Genomic DNA, 13,069 nt, shown 5'->3' on the forward strand with positions numbered 1-13,069 from the left:
GACTGGAAGACCATGTGCTGGCTGGCTGGCTGGCTCATCACGGGATATCATTATGAACTACTGTAACCCCCTCCTCGATGTTTTTGTGTGCATGTTCGCCGTCATTTTAACCTGACCTGCGTGGTATCCTGTACATGGGCCCAAAAGTGCCTGAACTCCTAGTACCAACACACATGTGCCATGCATGCTACTCATGCTACTGCACAGCCTCTATTTTCTCCCACGCCTCTCTGCCTGGTACAACTCCTGCTTCATGTCCATGAACATGTCCTCAAGCTGATTTGTCTCCTCTCTCGTCAGGTCCGCTGACCTCAAAAGGCCCAGGCCGTCCTGGAGCAACACTCGGAGGCGGTCAAATTTGCTGGCATCCCCTTGTGAAGCCTCGGCAGGCTGCTGCTGTTGGGGCGCCTCCTGATCATGTAATGCTTGCTCGGCGTGCTCGGCTGGCTCCTCCAACTGTGCAACCAGTTCGGCTTCAAGCTGTGCAGATACAACATTGTTCAGCAGTGCCGCGGCCTCCTTTTCCACGGATGCCTCCTTCTCCTCCCTGGCAAGCTGCGACTGGACAAGCTCTTCCTCGTCAGTGTGGTCCGAAGTCTCGCTCGTCTGCTTGTCACGCTCGGTCTGTGGCTGATCTAGCGGCGCAAAGGATGCGGCTGGAAGCTCTTGAGAAGCTGATGGCTCACTCGGCGAGCTCCTTTGGCTTTGCCCAGATGCAAGTGACACGTCGTTCTCATACAGCTCGGATGTGTGCATCTCAGTGTCGCGACCTGCGATAATAACGTGTAAGTGGAACTGCAAGTATTACAAATCTGAACAGCAACTTAACATACCTTGTTCGGCAATAGCAGCGGGCTGGCTGTCGGGTACCTCGTCCTCGTTTTCCTTGGGGACGAAGTCCTGACGGCCCCGTTTCTTGTCGCCACTGCTGTGCATCGAGACTGATCGCTTGCGTTTCCTCAGCCAACTGCCGCTGCCAGGTGAAACATTCTCGAAGCCTTCCTGGAGGCTCGACATCGCTAGCTGAGTGACAGGTGTGCGAGGCCGGCCCACCGAGGCCTGTGAGCTGCACGATTCTTGGGCATCTCGTGACGTCTGGGAGTTCCTCGAGACCGAATCTCGCCGGGGTTTCTTTGAACGACCGCGGCGCAGCTGCCTGGGTGATATACCCTCGACCGTGATGCAATCCAGGCCCTGGGCTGCCTCTTCAGCAGCCTTGGCTGCTTCTTCGGCCTTCTCTGCCTGTTCGGCCTTCTCTGCCTGTTCGGCCTTCTCTACCTCTTCTTCAGAGTGCTCCAGCGATTTGGGCAGAATGTCGTCGTAAGACGGAACGTCCTTCTTCTTAGGCGAGCTCCTGATTTCAATTTCGAACCGCCCCGTTCCAATATTCCTCATACCGTTCTCAAAAGAATCGCTGACGCTGAATGACTGGGTATTGGCTTTGCTCCGGGGAGATCTGCGCAGGGCCATGTGCGACGAGTCTGGCCTGGCCCTCTGGCTCGGCGTGGGCGGGAGAGGACTACTCGGGGCATCCACGAACTCGTCGTTGTCAGATTTCGGGGTTACTTGGAATGTCTTGGATCGCAATACCCGTCCGGAAGGGGTAATTGGTGACTTGAGTGTAGGCAGCTCGGTTGATATTCCAGCTGGCAGCTCGGTCTCGGCTGCTTGATGGAAGAAGGTCGTCTCTTCAATCACTTCAGGGTCCACCACCAACTGTGACGACGTTACGTCTTTTTGCTCAAATGTGCGCTCAGCGGCGTTCGCCTCATCGTCCAGCTGCAGCTCCTCGTTGACCTCGTCTAATTCCATTGGCTGTGATGTGGAATTCGTCACTTGTGCTAGATTTGGAGAGCCGGACAACGGAGATGAGGAAAACCGCCATTCGTCCAGAGAGTTGGTGTTGTTGGCTTGAGTCTTCAGCTCCGCCATCAGGCGGTAGCCTCTCGGCTCTGGGGGCGACGATGGCGGGTCCGCGGACATTTCCTGGTCCTGCTCTGGCAACATCATCGGCTGGCCTCGTCGCGGCGTTGGGGTCGAGGTCAGGTAATCTTCAAATACGCCATCGTGCTCTGGCGTTGAGGCTCGACCTGGCGCAAGCGCGCCCGACTCAAGGGGGAGCTCATGCTGACTCGCCCCAGCCCTGGCTTTCTTCGTCGCAGTACTCGGACTGGACCGCATTTCTGGAAACAAAGCAGCAGTGTCCCGCTGTCGCTCTCTGGTTTCCTTCTGGCGTTCCGTGAGCAACTGTGACCCATATTCCATAGGGGCTGGCGAAGAGTCGATGGCCGCGAACTGCACTTGTGAGTCCTCGTGGCGAAGCTTAGGCTTTGGTGTCCGTCCCTTCGATTTGATCCTAGCTAGAGGGCTGCTCTGCGCCACCTGGATTGATTTTGATAGATTTGAGGTGGCTGATCGTCGTGATGTAGAGGAATGAGATCGTGAGGTTGGTTCTATCCTGGCGGGTGTGACGATGGAACTGTTCGCTTCTTCTTGGGATTCCACGAAGTTGAGGTGCGTATTCGACCCATCGTTCAAAACTTCCAGTCCGGGGCGGACGATATCCACGGAAGAACCGAGAGCAACAAGTGCTTTCTTCAAAGCCTCTGGATACTGTATGTGCTGCGCATGGTCGTACACATGATTCCACATTTCTGCTGTAACTTTGACGACACTAAGATGAGTGCTCTGGAACGCGGCGCACAACAGTGGCTCAATGTTCTCAAGTTCCAGCTTTTCAGCAGATGTGTCCTTGAGAGCACTGCATATTTGCCCCCACAAGGATTGAGTCTGGGAAGAGTTAGCAACAACACTCGGGGCAACCTCGAGATACTTCATGGGGAAACACATACCGCTTCCACCACACTAGGGAAATCGGCCCTAGTGATGCGGCGATCCTTATCCTCCAGCCAGCATGAGAGGCCGCTTTGGACGGCGACCAGGGTCCGAAGAAGAAGTCGGCGGTTCCCACGGTCAAAGAAGCCCTTCGTCTCATCCAGCAGCTGCTCAATAGGTCCAGAGGCGTGTGATTCAACGTTAGTATACAACTTCTTAGACAGTTCTGCAAGAAGCTTGTACATGTTGTCTAAGGGATCGAATGATGAAAGACGGTTGCCTGCATTCGAGGTGCCCCACAAACGTCGTCTTGCGGCATCGACAGCCTGCTTGTCACGCGGCTGTGTAGATGCTGCAACGAGCTCGATAGTCGCTCCGATACAATTTGTCAAGACTACATCGTCAATTTCGTCGGAAAGCTTCTCCCTTACAGCTGCGGCCAATGGCTCGATGAGTGCAATGGCCACACCGGCATCGCCAGTCTCATCCCTAACACGGCGGAGGATTGCTTGGAACAGGTGAAGCCAGTGCTGCCAAGGCAAGCATGGCACTGACCTCAAGCCGCGCTCGAGAACCTTGACGACATCGCGGAATTCAAGCCCGAGGCTGCCACCACTTCCTGAAGTTGTGCTCTGATGGCTGTGCTGGCTGCTTTCGAGTGATATCGAAAGTTTTGCGGCTGCCATCGCCCACGGCCCAGACGGACAGGGTGTGTCGATGGGTAAAAGACGCAGAAGTTCCTGGCTCAGGTCTGCTTGCGCCTTTTGGCTTTTTCCGTCGAAGAAAGGAGCGAATACGGAGGAAAAGAAGGCGATGAATGTGTCGTCGTCGGGAATGTTAGGCGGTAGTTTTGATAGAAAACAGAAGAGATGTTGCAGAGGTAGTCGCTTGGATCCCTGCTTCTTCCCAGAGCGGTTTGATTGTACACCATGTACGACGAACTGGCCGTCCCTGGTCTGTAAAAAATGTTTCTCTGCGAATGGGTTGGGAAGAAGGCCGAGGCCGTCTACGAGAGTCGAAAGAAGCTCCCGCGCACCGTCCAAGAATTGGGAAGACGTGCAAGAAGTGCCGTCGGCCCGGGATAATGGCCCATTTATCCATACCTTGTGCAAAAAGGTGAAAGCACTGGCAACGAACTTGGCCGTGTCGTCATGCAGCTTGACATCCTTGGTTGAGGCGGAGGCGACGGAGTGAACAAGGGCCTTCCACAATTTTCGCAATTGGCTGTCAGGCCGAGATATTTCTGCAAATTCCTTCTCCAGTATCGGGGCGACGAGGGCAAAGACGCGTTCTGGATTGGCTCTGATCCATTTCGACTCGATGGCTGGCAACTCGTCGGCCTTGATCGGACTCTGGTCCATGATCCGATCTTCCCTCCATACACGACGTGTTTGGCAGTCGATCAAACCAGTCAATATGGCAGCTGCTTGGGTGATGGCCGGAGTGTCATCCTGGCCTTGTTCAATCAGCCCATGCATCAGAGGCGCGACAGCCGAATTCCACGTCTCGTCCAACATCCTCAGATTCATATCTGGCTTGAAGGCATAGTAGTAGAAGTTGCAGATACTCGCAAGGACTGAGTCGCGAAGGCCTTTCCGCTTCAGCAGACTAATTAGGGGATCCCGGATGAGATTGTAGACCAGGCGACCGTCCAAGTGGAGACGGTACGTGAACCGATTCCAAGCAAGGTTCGCCTCTCTCTTAACCTGGGGGTTGGAGTTGTTGAAAGACAGTTGAATGATCCTCGACCAGGAACTGAAGTAGTCCCACTGGTGGGGTTTTGGAATGAACAAAGTTACGACACTCCATATCCGCGGTACCGACGTGGCTTGCTGCGGGTTCTGGAGCATGACACGAAGTCTCCCGCTGAACTCTTCCACGTACTTCTTGTCCTCAAGCGACAGATTGAGAAGCTCGAGGACCCGGCTAACAAACCTCCTGTCCTTGTTCAAGGCGAAGGCGGCAGAAAGACCCAGCTTGATTGAGGCCAATCGTATTTCAGAAATACTGCTCAGCATGTCCGTGAATAAGTCTTGTAGCCAGTCTGAGTGAACGGTCATCTGCTGCGGGCACTGTTTCACCAGCTTCTCGTAAACAACGATGCGGCTTTGCACGATGCTCTTCCCGGACAGGTGGTTCTCGATGTTGTGGAGAGCGGAAACAAGGCGGCCCACACGGTCGATGGTCATGACCTCAGCTGGGAAGTTCTGTAGGAACAGAGCCTGCATGAGATGCTTGACGACCTCTTTAGAGGCTTGCTGGTCCTCAAATGTCCGGACGGAATGGTCGACCATGAAGACACCAAAGTCGTAAGAGATACTGGAGGCAATGCCATGGAAATGAAGGAATGTATGGAGAAGCTTGAGTGCGGAGGTGACCAGGAGATTGTCGACAGATCCGTTTGGCGTCCTGGCAGTGAGGTCCCGTTGTATGAACTGCATAAAGACGGTCATCTTGTTCTGCAGGGCAATGCGATCAGGCAGGTTGCTCGACGTCTTGAGGCCGCGGAAGAGCATGGTGTAGGCATCGACCTTGCACTCCCTGTCGGCGCCTGCAAGCTGCTGGAGTGTTGATTCCAACATGTCGGCGATATTGACCTGGTCGGAGCTGTCATCGCCTAGGTAGACCCCATGTGCGGGGCCGAGTCTGTTTGGTGTCGGACAGGGCTTCAGTATGCCCTTGACGGGCCTCGAAGTACTGGAGGGCAGAGAAAGAGGGCTTGGGTTCTGTTTTGTGGCAGAGCTCCTGGCTTTGTAGGTCGGAGGTTCTTGGTATTGGGCTTGGGAGGAGAAGCCGACCCGTTTCCTCCTTGTGGTCGAGCGGCTGGATGAGGATGTCGGGGAGATGCCTGGAGGAGTCTGCAAGCTTCGGAGAGGGACGCCGAGCTGCTGGGGAATAATGAGCTGCTTCGGCAGGGAGTCGAGTTCATGACCGTGTGTTTCTCTTGGAGGGGTGGGCGGTCGAGCTGGCAAAGATCCGAAGAGACTCGAGGGCACTTGGTCGTCGTCTACCGAACCCATTGCTGCAGCCCAGTCGTCGAGCTAGTGCGCGGGTGGCGGGAACAGCACGCAGCACCAAGCGTCCGTCACCAAGACCGAGGCCGTCCTTCTACCAGGAATATTGTCGCCGTCCTGATGATGGAACAAAAACCATATCCAAGTCACGGGCACGTAGCTGGCCGTCCTCTATTTGCGATCTGCAATATGGCGGCGCAGGGCCCCCCAAAACGCGTCCAAGGCAGGATGCTGAGCCGAGCGCGTTTCCTGCAGCTCGCTGAGTCGTGACCGAGGCAGGCCGGTGAGACGGGGTGGGGAGAGGGTTGGGGGATTCGAAGGGGTCGGGGATCGCAGGTGAAAAGCTGTTGATTGAATTGAAGTCACGTAAAAGCCAGATACGAAGGAAACTACAGAAAAAACAGATGGGCAAAAAGTCAAGATGGAAGTCGAGCTCGTCCCATACCCAAGCCTCACTGAGCTGTCGAGTAGCCTATAGCCAATGGACTGGATGACCAGAGGGAAGCCTCAAAGCAAGAGAAGGGTATGAAAGCTTGGGGAAATGTGGGGAGCTTTGCCCATTAAACGCGACCTGCAGGTCCGTCGCGTCGAGACGCAGCCAGTCCAACACGCCCCGAGGCTCAGACCCGTGCCCACGCGATTTTTGTGACGGGTCCCAATCTCAGGCCCCCAGACCGGGTGTGTGCGAAACCGGGTGGCTGGTCGACGCGCGCTCAGACTACGGTGCAGGGATCAGAGGTCTCTGCTGAGATACAAAAGCATAGGGCTCCCCTGCCAGGGTTGCAGTTGGAAGGGGTGGCAGGGCGGCAGGTGGGAGGCCCAACGCGCCCGAGGCCTAGCGGCACGGCCAAAATCCAATGACGGCACTCCCATTGTGTGCAAGTTAAAGCTGAGGCAAGGAAACATCCAACGTCCCCCTTCCTCCTCTCCTTGACCCGAACTGAACTGACTGCCGTGCCCTCGCCCGCGCGTGTGCAAGCCTCGTCCTTGCTGTTGGTCTATTCTCCGATATGTCATGATCTCGATCCTGTTCTGACGTTGCTTTTCTACCTTCGTCTTCTTTTTAAAATCCCTGGTCAATTGGGCCTCTTTTCCTTCCTCCTCTCTCCTCCCTCTCCCCTCCACCTGGTCTACCTCCTGCCAGCCCACCTTCGTGTGCATATCGTCAAGATTCCTCGTCTCACTTCCTTCGCCATAATACCCCCGTCTCCTCCTTTCGACCTCGTTCTCCTTGCCTCTGCTCGTCTGTCTAAATCTCATGCTCATCCTCTCGCACAGCCCCACCGTCGTCAAATCACGCCCAGGCTCTCACCATCACTCTCAATCTCAACCTGGTGTCCTCCTTGTCGCACTCGAATACCAACTTCAATCCACACCTCCGGTCGGCCTGCCATGTCGTCGGTTAAGCGGAAGGCCGCTGGCCAGGCTGCTGGGTCTGACCCAAAGAAGCCAAGGCAGAATGCCAGCATCACCTCCTTCTTTGGAGCTCCCAAGGCTGTGCCCTCTGCTGGCGTCGGTGCCAAGTCATCGCTCAATGGTGGCTCTGCTTCATCTGCTGCTGTAGCACCTGAGCCAGTCGCCAAGTTTGACAAGGCCAAGTGGGTTGCTACCCTGACTGAGGAGCAGAAGCAGCTGCTGCAGCTCGAGATCGATACCCTGCACCCTAGCTGGTTGGCCCACTTAAAGGGTGAGATCGTGACCAAGGAGTTCTTGGATCTCAAACGATTCCTTGACAGAGAGGCCGCTGCTGGAAAGAAGATCTTTCCCCCTCGAGAGGACATCTACTCCTGGTACGATTCAATCCTCACACTGCCCCTGCTTTCATTATCACTAACATCCTCTCAAGGTCGCGCCACACTCCCTTCAACAATGTTAAGGTCGTGGTCGTCGGCCAAGACCCCTACCACAACGTGGGGCAGGCCCATGGCCTGGCCTTCTCCGTCAGGGCGCCCACCCCTGCGCCGCCTTCTCTCAAGAACATGTATACCTGTCTCAAGAACGACTACCCTTCCTTTGTGCCACCCCCAAACCGTGGTGGTCTCCTTACCACCTGGGCCGACCGTGGCGTTCTACTACTGAACACCTGCCTGACGGTGCGTGCTCACGAGGCCAACAGCCACGCTAACCGTGGCTGGGAGCGCTTCACACAGAAAGTGATTGATCTCGTCGCGGGACGGCGGACGACCGGTGTGGTCTTCATGGCCTGGGGCACTCCAGCTGGCAAGCGTGTGCAAAAGATCGACAGGAAGCGGCACCTTGTTCTCAACTCGGTGCATCCGAGCCCGTTGAGTGCAGCGAGGGGTTTCTTCACCTGCGGCCATTTTAAGAAGGCCAACGAGTGGCTGTTGACGAGATATGGAGAAGACGGAGAAATTGACTGGAGCTTGGGCAAGCATGACACACCGACCACGACGGCGGGGATGGCTGCCAAGAGCGCAGGCCTCGAGGACGATGTGGATGAGGATTGGGAGGCCGAGGCTGAAGCAGCCGCCGCCATTGTCGATGCCGAAAGCAAGGCCAATGCAATGGGCCCACCCCCAACCCCGTCGCCCAGAAAGCAGGGCGAGATTGGACTTGAGACTCCGGAGGAGACCGAGAAGACGAAGAAGGGCGGACTGGGCAAGGAGAACATCGACATTCCGGCCTGACTAGCGGCGAGGCTGTTCTATAAACTCCGTTAGACCCAGACGATCGGCTTCCTCAACGTCATGATCAGGGTCTCGTAGGACAGCCTCACCCCATGCGAAGTGCATGCCACATTACAACCACATCACAATTTGTTATTTTTGTACGGCGTTCAAGGATTGGGCCGTCAACGCCGTCAGCGGGACGGGAAGATTGCATTCGGATAATGAACGACTGGCATGGTAGTTTGGATGAACTGTACATTGAACCCTTACATCCGGGGAGACATCATGCTGGAAAGATATGAGAGCAGACGTGGGGTGACAAGACCCTGACGATTTATGTAACTGTACGAATACACTGTCTTGCCTGGGTCGGCAACTTGTCACACTTCCGTCCCCATAAACTTTCTTGACTGTGCCAGGAAATCTGGCCTTGAGTGGACAAGCCCAGTGATTGAGTTGGTCCGTCTGCCAGCGCGGTGCGAGTCTCACCAACTTCCGACTCTCACCTTCAGCCTTCAGAAATGGTTTAATTCTTCAGTCACTACTCAACATAACACGACCTTGCGTCCCTGGCTGCGAGTCTTTGGTCTCGATAAAAGCCACGCAGTTGTGTCCGAACTTTTCTGTAAGCCACTTCCCACTTGAGCGTCGTTTCTCACCAGAAGACAGCATCATATAATTTCTCAAGCACATTCATCCCGTGTTTCCCTCGAGCAAGAGCACGATGATGTCCAACCAACCTGACCGTCGGAGACTGACGATGTGGGAAAGGCTGCCCACACGTCAGCCTCGAACCCAGCAGCGGTGGTCAACCCCGATACAGCCAACAGCCAGCCTCATCCAGCCAGGGTACACTGACCTAGGTCCTCGACCACCGCGGCCGTTACGTGCCCCAGCTTATCCATTGTCGAGCAGGCCGTTCCTGAGCCAGCCGGCCTCCCCTCAGAGAGACTCCTCGCAGAATGACTCCTTTCGGCAGTCCTCTCAGCAGTCCTCACCCCAGCAAATCTTCCCTCAGGAGACTTCTCCTCAGGAGACTCCTTCGCCTCAACCCAAACTGTGGACGCGAGTCCGCCGGCTATCACGTCTATTTCGTCTGAGCCGACACGACCCTGCCCCAGGACAGGCAAGCCCTCCCACCTCACCATCACCCCTACCGATCATCACACCTCTGATCCCTCCTCTGGGCGGCGGCCCCATAGCCCTGGTACATCCTCGCCCAGCTCCCCTTCCACCTCATCCTCCACCACCACCACCACCTCCTCCTCCTCCCACTCCTCTTCTCTCACCCCGGACCCTCCCAGAACCATCACCACCACTCCCCCTCCTGCCCCCTGCCCACGCCCACATCGCCCACCCACCCGCAAACAGGCGGCCCCTCAGCGTCCCGCCCGCTCTGCACGGCGCCACAGACCCCAGGGACGCGGAGCAGTACTCCTCGTCGCGGCCGTCCCTGCTGCTCAGCCGGTTCGCGCTGTGCCGGGCGTGCTCCAGGGTCCGGCACTGCATCGTCGGCCTCGGGGGCGGGCGCGTGCTGTGCACCGAGTGCCTGCGGCAGCACTTTATCGACCGGCAGGAGTAGGCGGGGTGAGGTCGTCATGACCCGTTGGTGCGGTTTCGGAGGGGTTCTTGTTGGAGTATGAGTGGATTTGCTATAGTGTGATTGTGTGGCGTAGCGTAAAGCGCAGAATCGTAGTGAATGCTGGACGCTGCCGTGTTGCCAAGTGTCCTAGCTACCTTAGGGTGCTGTGAAAATGGCAAGACAAGGCGGTTGTACATGGTTTAGGTCTGTAATACTTTAGCATAATGCAAAACATTCAACTAAGAGACATCTATCATCTCTCACGATCACGCTTTTCCACTGCGCCGTCCATAAGCGACGCGTAACGAATGACGATATCATTTCCCGTACCGGTCTCATTCTAATCAACGCAGCATTATTCTAGTACAGAGAGACAAGACACATTTGCCCCCCTTGCCCCGGAAAACGCCAACCAGAACCGCTTTTATCTCGCCCGGTGACGAATACCGCCCCGAAAGCGATGCGCTGGGTAAAAAAAAGATGACAGAGACAGCCCCATGCAAACCGTGATGCGCTTTTCGGAGGATGTGAGTGTGTTGTTGTGTGCTTGTGTGTATGCTGAGCATGCATCCGGACCAGGCACCTATATGATGCTCATGATAAAATCCGGCGTCTCATACCCATTCATCGTAACACTCCACTTCACACACACACACACACACACAGGCTTCGCTCCGTAGACAAAAGAGAGAGATATGGTCAAACCCCAAACAAAGAAAATCGGAAGCCCGCCATCGAAGAGGTGGGATCATTCCACTAGTGATGCTGATGCCCATCCCCTTCAGCATGGCCGTGACTATGGGCCGAGTGGCTGCCGGTGCTAGCGCTCTCGACGGCGGTGTCGTCGCCAGACACGGAGCAGCAGCCCTGGCCGACGCAGTCGTCGACGCACTCGAGCAGGCAGTTGTTGTTGCCGCCCGCGCACCTGCGCAGCTCGGCGGGCCCGTCGCCGGAGCCGGCCAGCTGGCGGAGCTGCTGCTCTGCGTCCTCGGCGTGATCGTGCGACTCATCGAGGCAGAACTCGGGCTGGATGGTGGCGCTGTGGATGCCGTAGCCGTGGAGGCACTTCCTCACCCGCTTGGCGAGGGTCATGTATTCCTTGCCCCCCGCCTCCGAGATGGGGAAGGCGACCTGGATGTGCATCGAGGCCACGACCTTGGAGTCGGACAGCTGCCAGATGTGGACGTGGTGGCACGTCACCACCCCGGGGAGGCTTTCAATGTCCTCGCGAACGTCCTGGACCTCGATGCCCTCTGGTGTGGCTTGCAGCAGGATCTTGGACGTGGCGAAGGTAAGAGGAAGCGCAGATTTGAGGATGATGAGGGTGATAAACAAGGATACGGCTGGATCGGCGTAGTGCTTGCCGGGCCAGTCGGTCAGCCAGATGATGAGGGCTGTCACAATGACGCCGACGTTGCCAAGGGCGTCGCCGAGGACGTGAAGCACCATAGCATTCATGCCCATGTCGCCATGATTGTGACCATGGCTCGACTGACCTGGCTTGCGGGGTTTGTTGTGATTGTGCGTGTGGTGCAAGCTCGAGTCCCTTCTGTGCCTCTTAGGTGTGTAGTCGGCGTGCTTAGCGTTGCCTAGGTTGCCCTTATTTCCAACCAGCGGCGTGGTCTCTATAGCCGGCTCCTCCGCGATAGCGTTCTCCTCGTCGGTGCTTTCCGACTCGTCTGTTGAATCATGCGGACGAGGTCTAGACGCGGCGATAATATCCTGCCGGAAGCTGGACGGGTAGATGCTGATGTCGTCAATGTTAGTGACTTGGTTACGGCCACTGTTTGTCCGCCTCCGCGACCTGCCGGCCTGGCCTGTCCTGCTGCTTGTTCTCTCGGGTGTTTGTTGGGTCTCGTCGAACGATATCCGCTTCGATGCCGTAGACGGGGAGCTCTTATGCTGAAACCTAGACACGGCGACCTCGGGGAGGTGTTCCACAACCGGACCGGTCTCCTCCTCTTCCTGGTTGGCCCTGCCCTGTTCAGCCTGGCTCAGCTCGTCATGTCCACTGTGCGCATGTTCGTGGCCGTGGTCGTGTTCGTGCTCGCCGTGCTCGCCATGCTCGTGTCCGTGTGAATGCCCGTGGCCGCCGAGCACTACGAAGCCGACGAGGTTTGAGGCGAGACCGAAGCAGCCAACAATGAGGATGAGCTTCGGGTTGGAAATCTCGGGAGGCTCGAAGAACCGGGTGATGGCCTCGAGGACGATGGAGACGCAAAGCGCGATCAGGAAGACGGCGTTGAAGAAGGCGCCGAGGATCTCTGCGCGCAGCCAGCCGTAGGAGTACTTGTCGGTAGTGGCCTTGCGCGCGAGATTGACAGCCCACAAACCGACCAGCAGCGATATGATGTCGTTGAGCATGTGGAAGGCATCGGCGGTAAGCGCAAGGGACGAGACAACGAAGCCGGTGATGAGCTCGACAAGGAAGAAGACGATGTCGATGCCCAGCATGATGCTGATGCGGGTGGATTTGGACCACGCCATCCTGCCTGTCGCCCGAGGGCTCCCGACCCTCACGACGATGCTACCGAGACGGACCCTCGGTGCCCTGGAGTTCTTGCTGTCGGCCTCGCTGGCAGGTGGCGTTGGTGTTTTGACGTCTACTGGGTGTGTTTGCGGTCAATCGTGGGGGTTTGGGGTCCGAACTCGCAGGGTGTAACGGGAGTGGTGTCGTCGGTCGCACACAGACGGGCACTAGCGGGCGCGAATAAGTATGCGCGGATCGGCTTGTTGTCGCTGGGTGATGCAGTGTATGTATACACGGGCAATGAGCGTGGTCGGCTGAATGTTGTCGCCTAAGTTTTCTGTTTTTCCAAGGTTTGTTGGTCGAACCTTGAGCAGTTTGGGATTGGGATTGGGATCCGTATTGGCCGTGGGTCCTCGATCCAGGCAAGCAGAAGCGGCGGGGGAGAGGATTGCAGTGCCTAGCCTGGTACGGAAAGTTAATCGCGCTGCCAACGGCAACAGAGTTCGGTCAGATGCAGGGGTGACGACGTCTGGCCGAC

General features: G+C 56.7%; 4 protein-coding genes across 4 annotated transcripts; 2 read left to right on the forward strand and 2 right to left on the reverse strand.

The window, feature by feature from the left end:
* Positions 1-210: 210 nt before the first annotated feature.
* Positions 211-5,855, reverse strand: INS49_002899 (uncharacterized protein; the record flags this gene model as incomplete). Its single annotated transcript, XM_043163700.1, has 5 exons — positions 211-635; positions 687-770; positions 834-2,790; positions 2,853-3,791; positions 3,939-5,855. The coding sequence occupies 5 exons, from the start codon at positions 5,853-5,855 to the stop codon at positions 211-213; spliced, it is 5,322 nt and encodes a 1,773-aa protein (XP_043032206.1).
* Positions 5,856-7,241: 1,386 nt separating this feature from the next.
* Positions 7,242-8,497, forward strand: INS49_002900 (uncharacterized protein; the record flags this gene model as incomplete). The annotated part of the gene is made up of 2 exons (XM_043163701.1): positions 7,242-7,639; positions 7,696-8,497. 2 exons carry the CDS (start codon positions 7,242-7,244, stop codon positions 8,495-8,497), a joined length of 1,200 nt encoding a protein of 399 aa, XP_043032207.1.
* A 709-nt stretch (positions 8,498-9,206) lies between these two features.
* INS49_002901 (uncharacterized protein) lies at positions 9,207-10,061 on the forward strand (the record flags this gene model as incomplete). Its single annotated transcript, XM_043163702.1, has 1 exon — positions 9,207-10,061. The coding sequence occupies one exon, from the start codon at positions 9,207-9,209 to the stop codon at positions 10,059-10,061; it is 855 nt and encodes a 284-aa protein (XP_043032208.1).
* Positions 10,062-10,817: 756 nt separating this feature from the next.
* INS49_002902 (uncharacterized protein) lies at positions 10,818-12,548 on the reverse strand (the record flags this gene model as incomplete). The annotated part of the gene is made up of 1 exon (XM_043163703.1): positions 10,818-12,548. The coding sequence occupies one exon, from the start codon at positions 12,546-12,548 to the stop codon at positions 10,818-10,820; it is 1,731 nt and encodes a 576-aa protein (XP_043032209.1).
* Positions 12,549-13,069: the final 521 nt, after the last annotated feature.

This window comes from Diaporthe citri (genome assembly GCF_014595645.1).
Source record: "Diaporthe citri strain NFHF-8-4 chromosome Unknown scaffold_1, whole genome shotgun sequence".
Classification (NCBI taxonomy): Eukaryota; Fungi; Ascomycota; class Sordariomycetes; order Diaporthales; family Diaporthaceae; genus Diaporthe; species Diaporthe citri.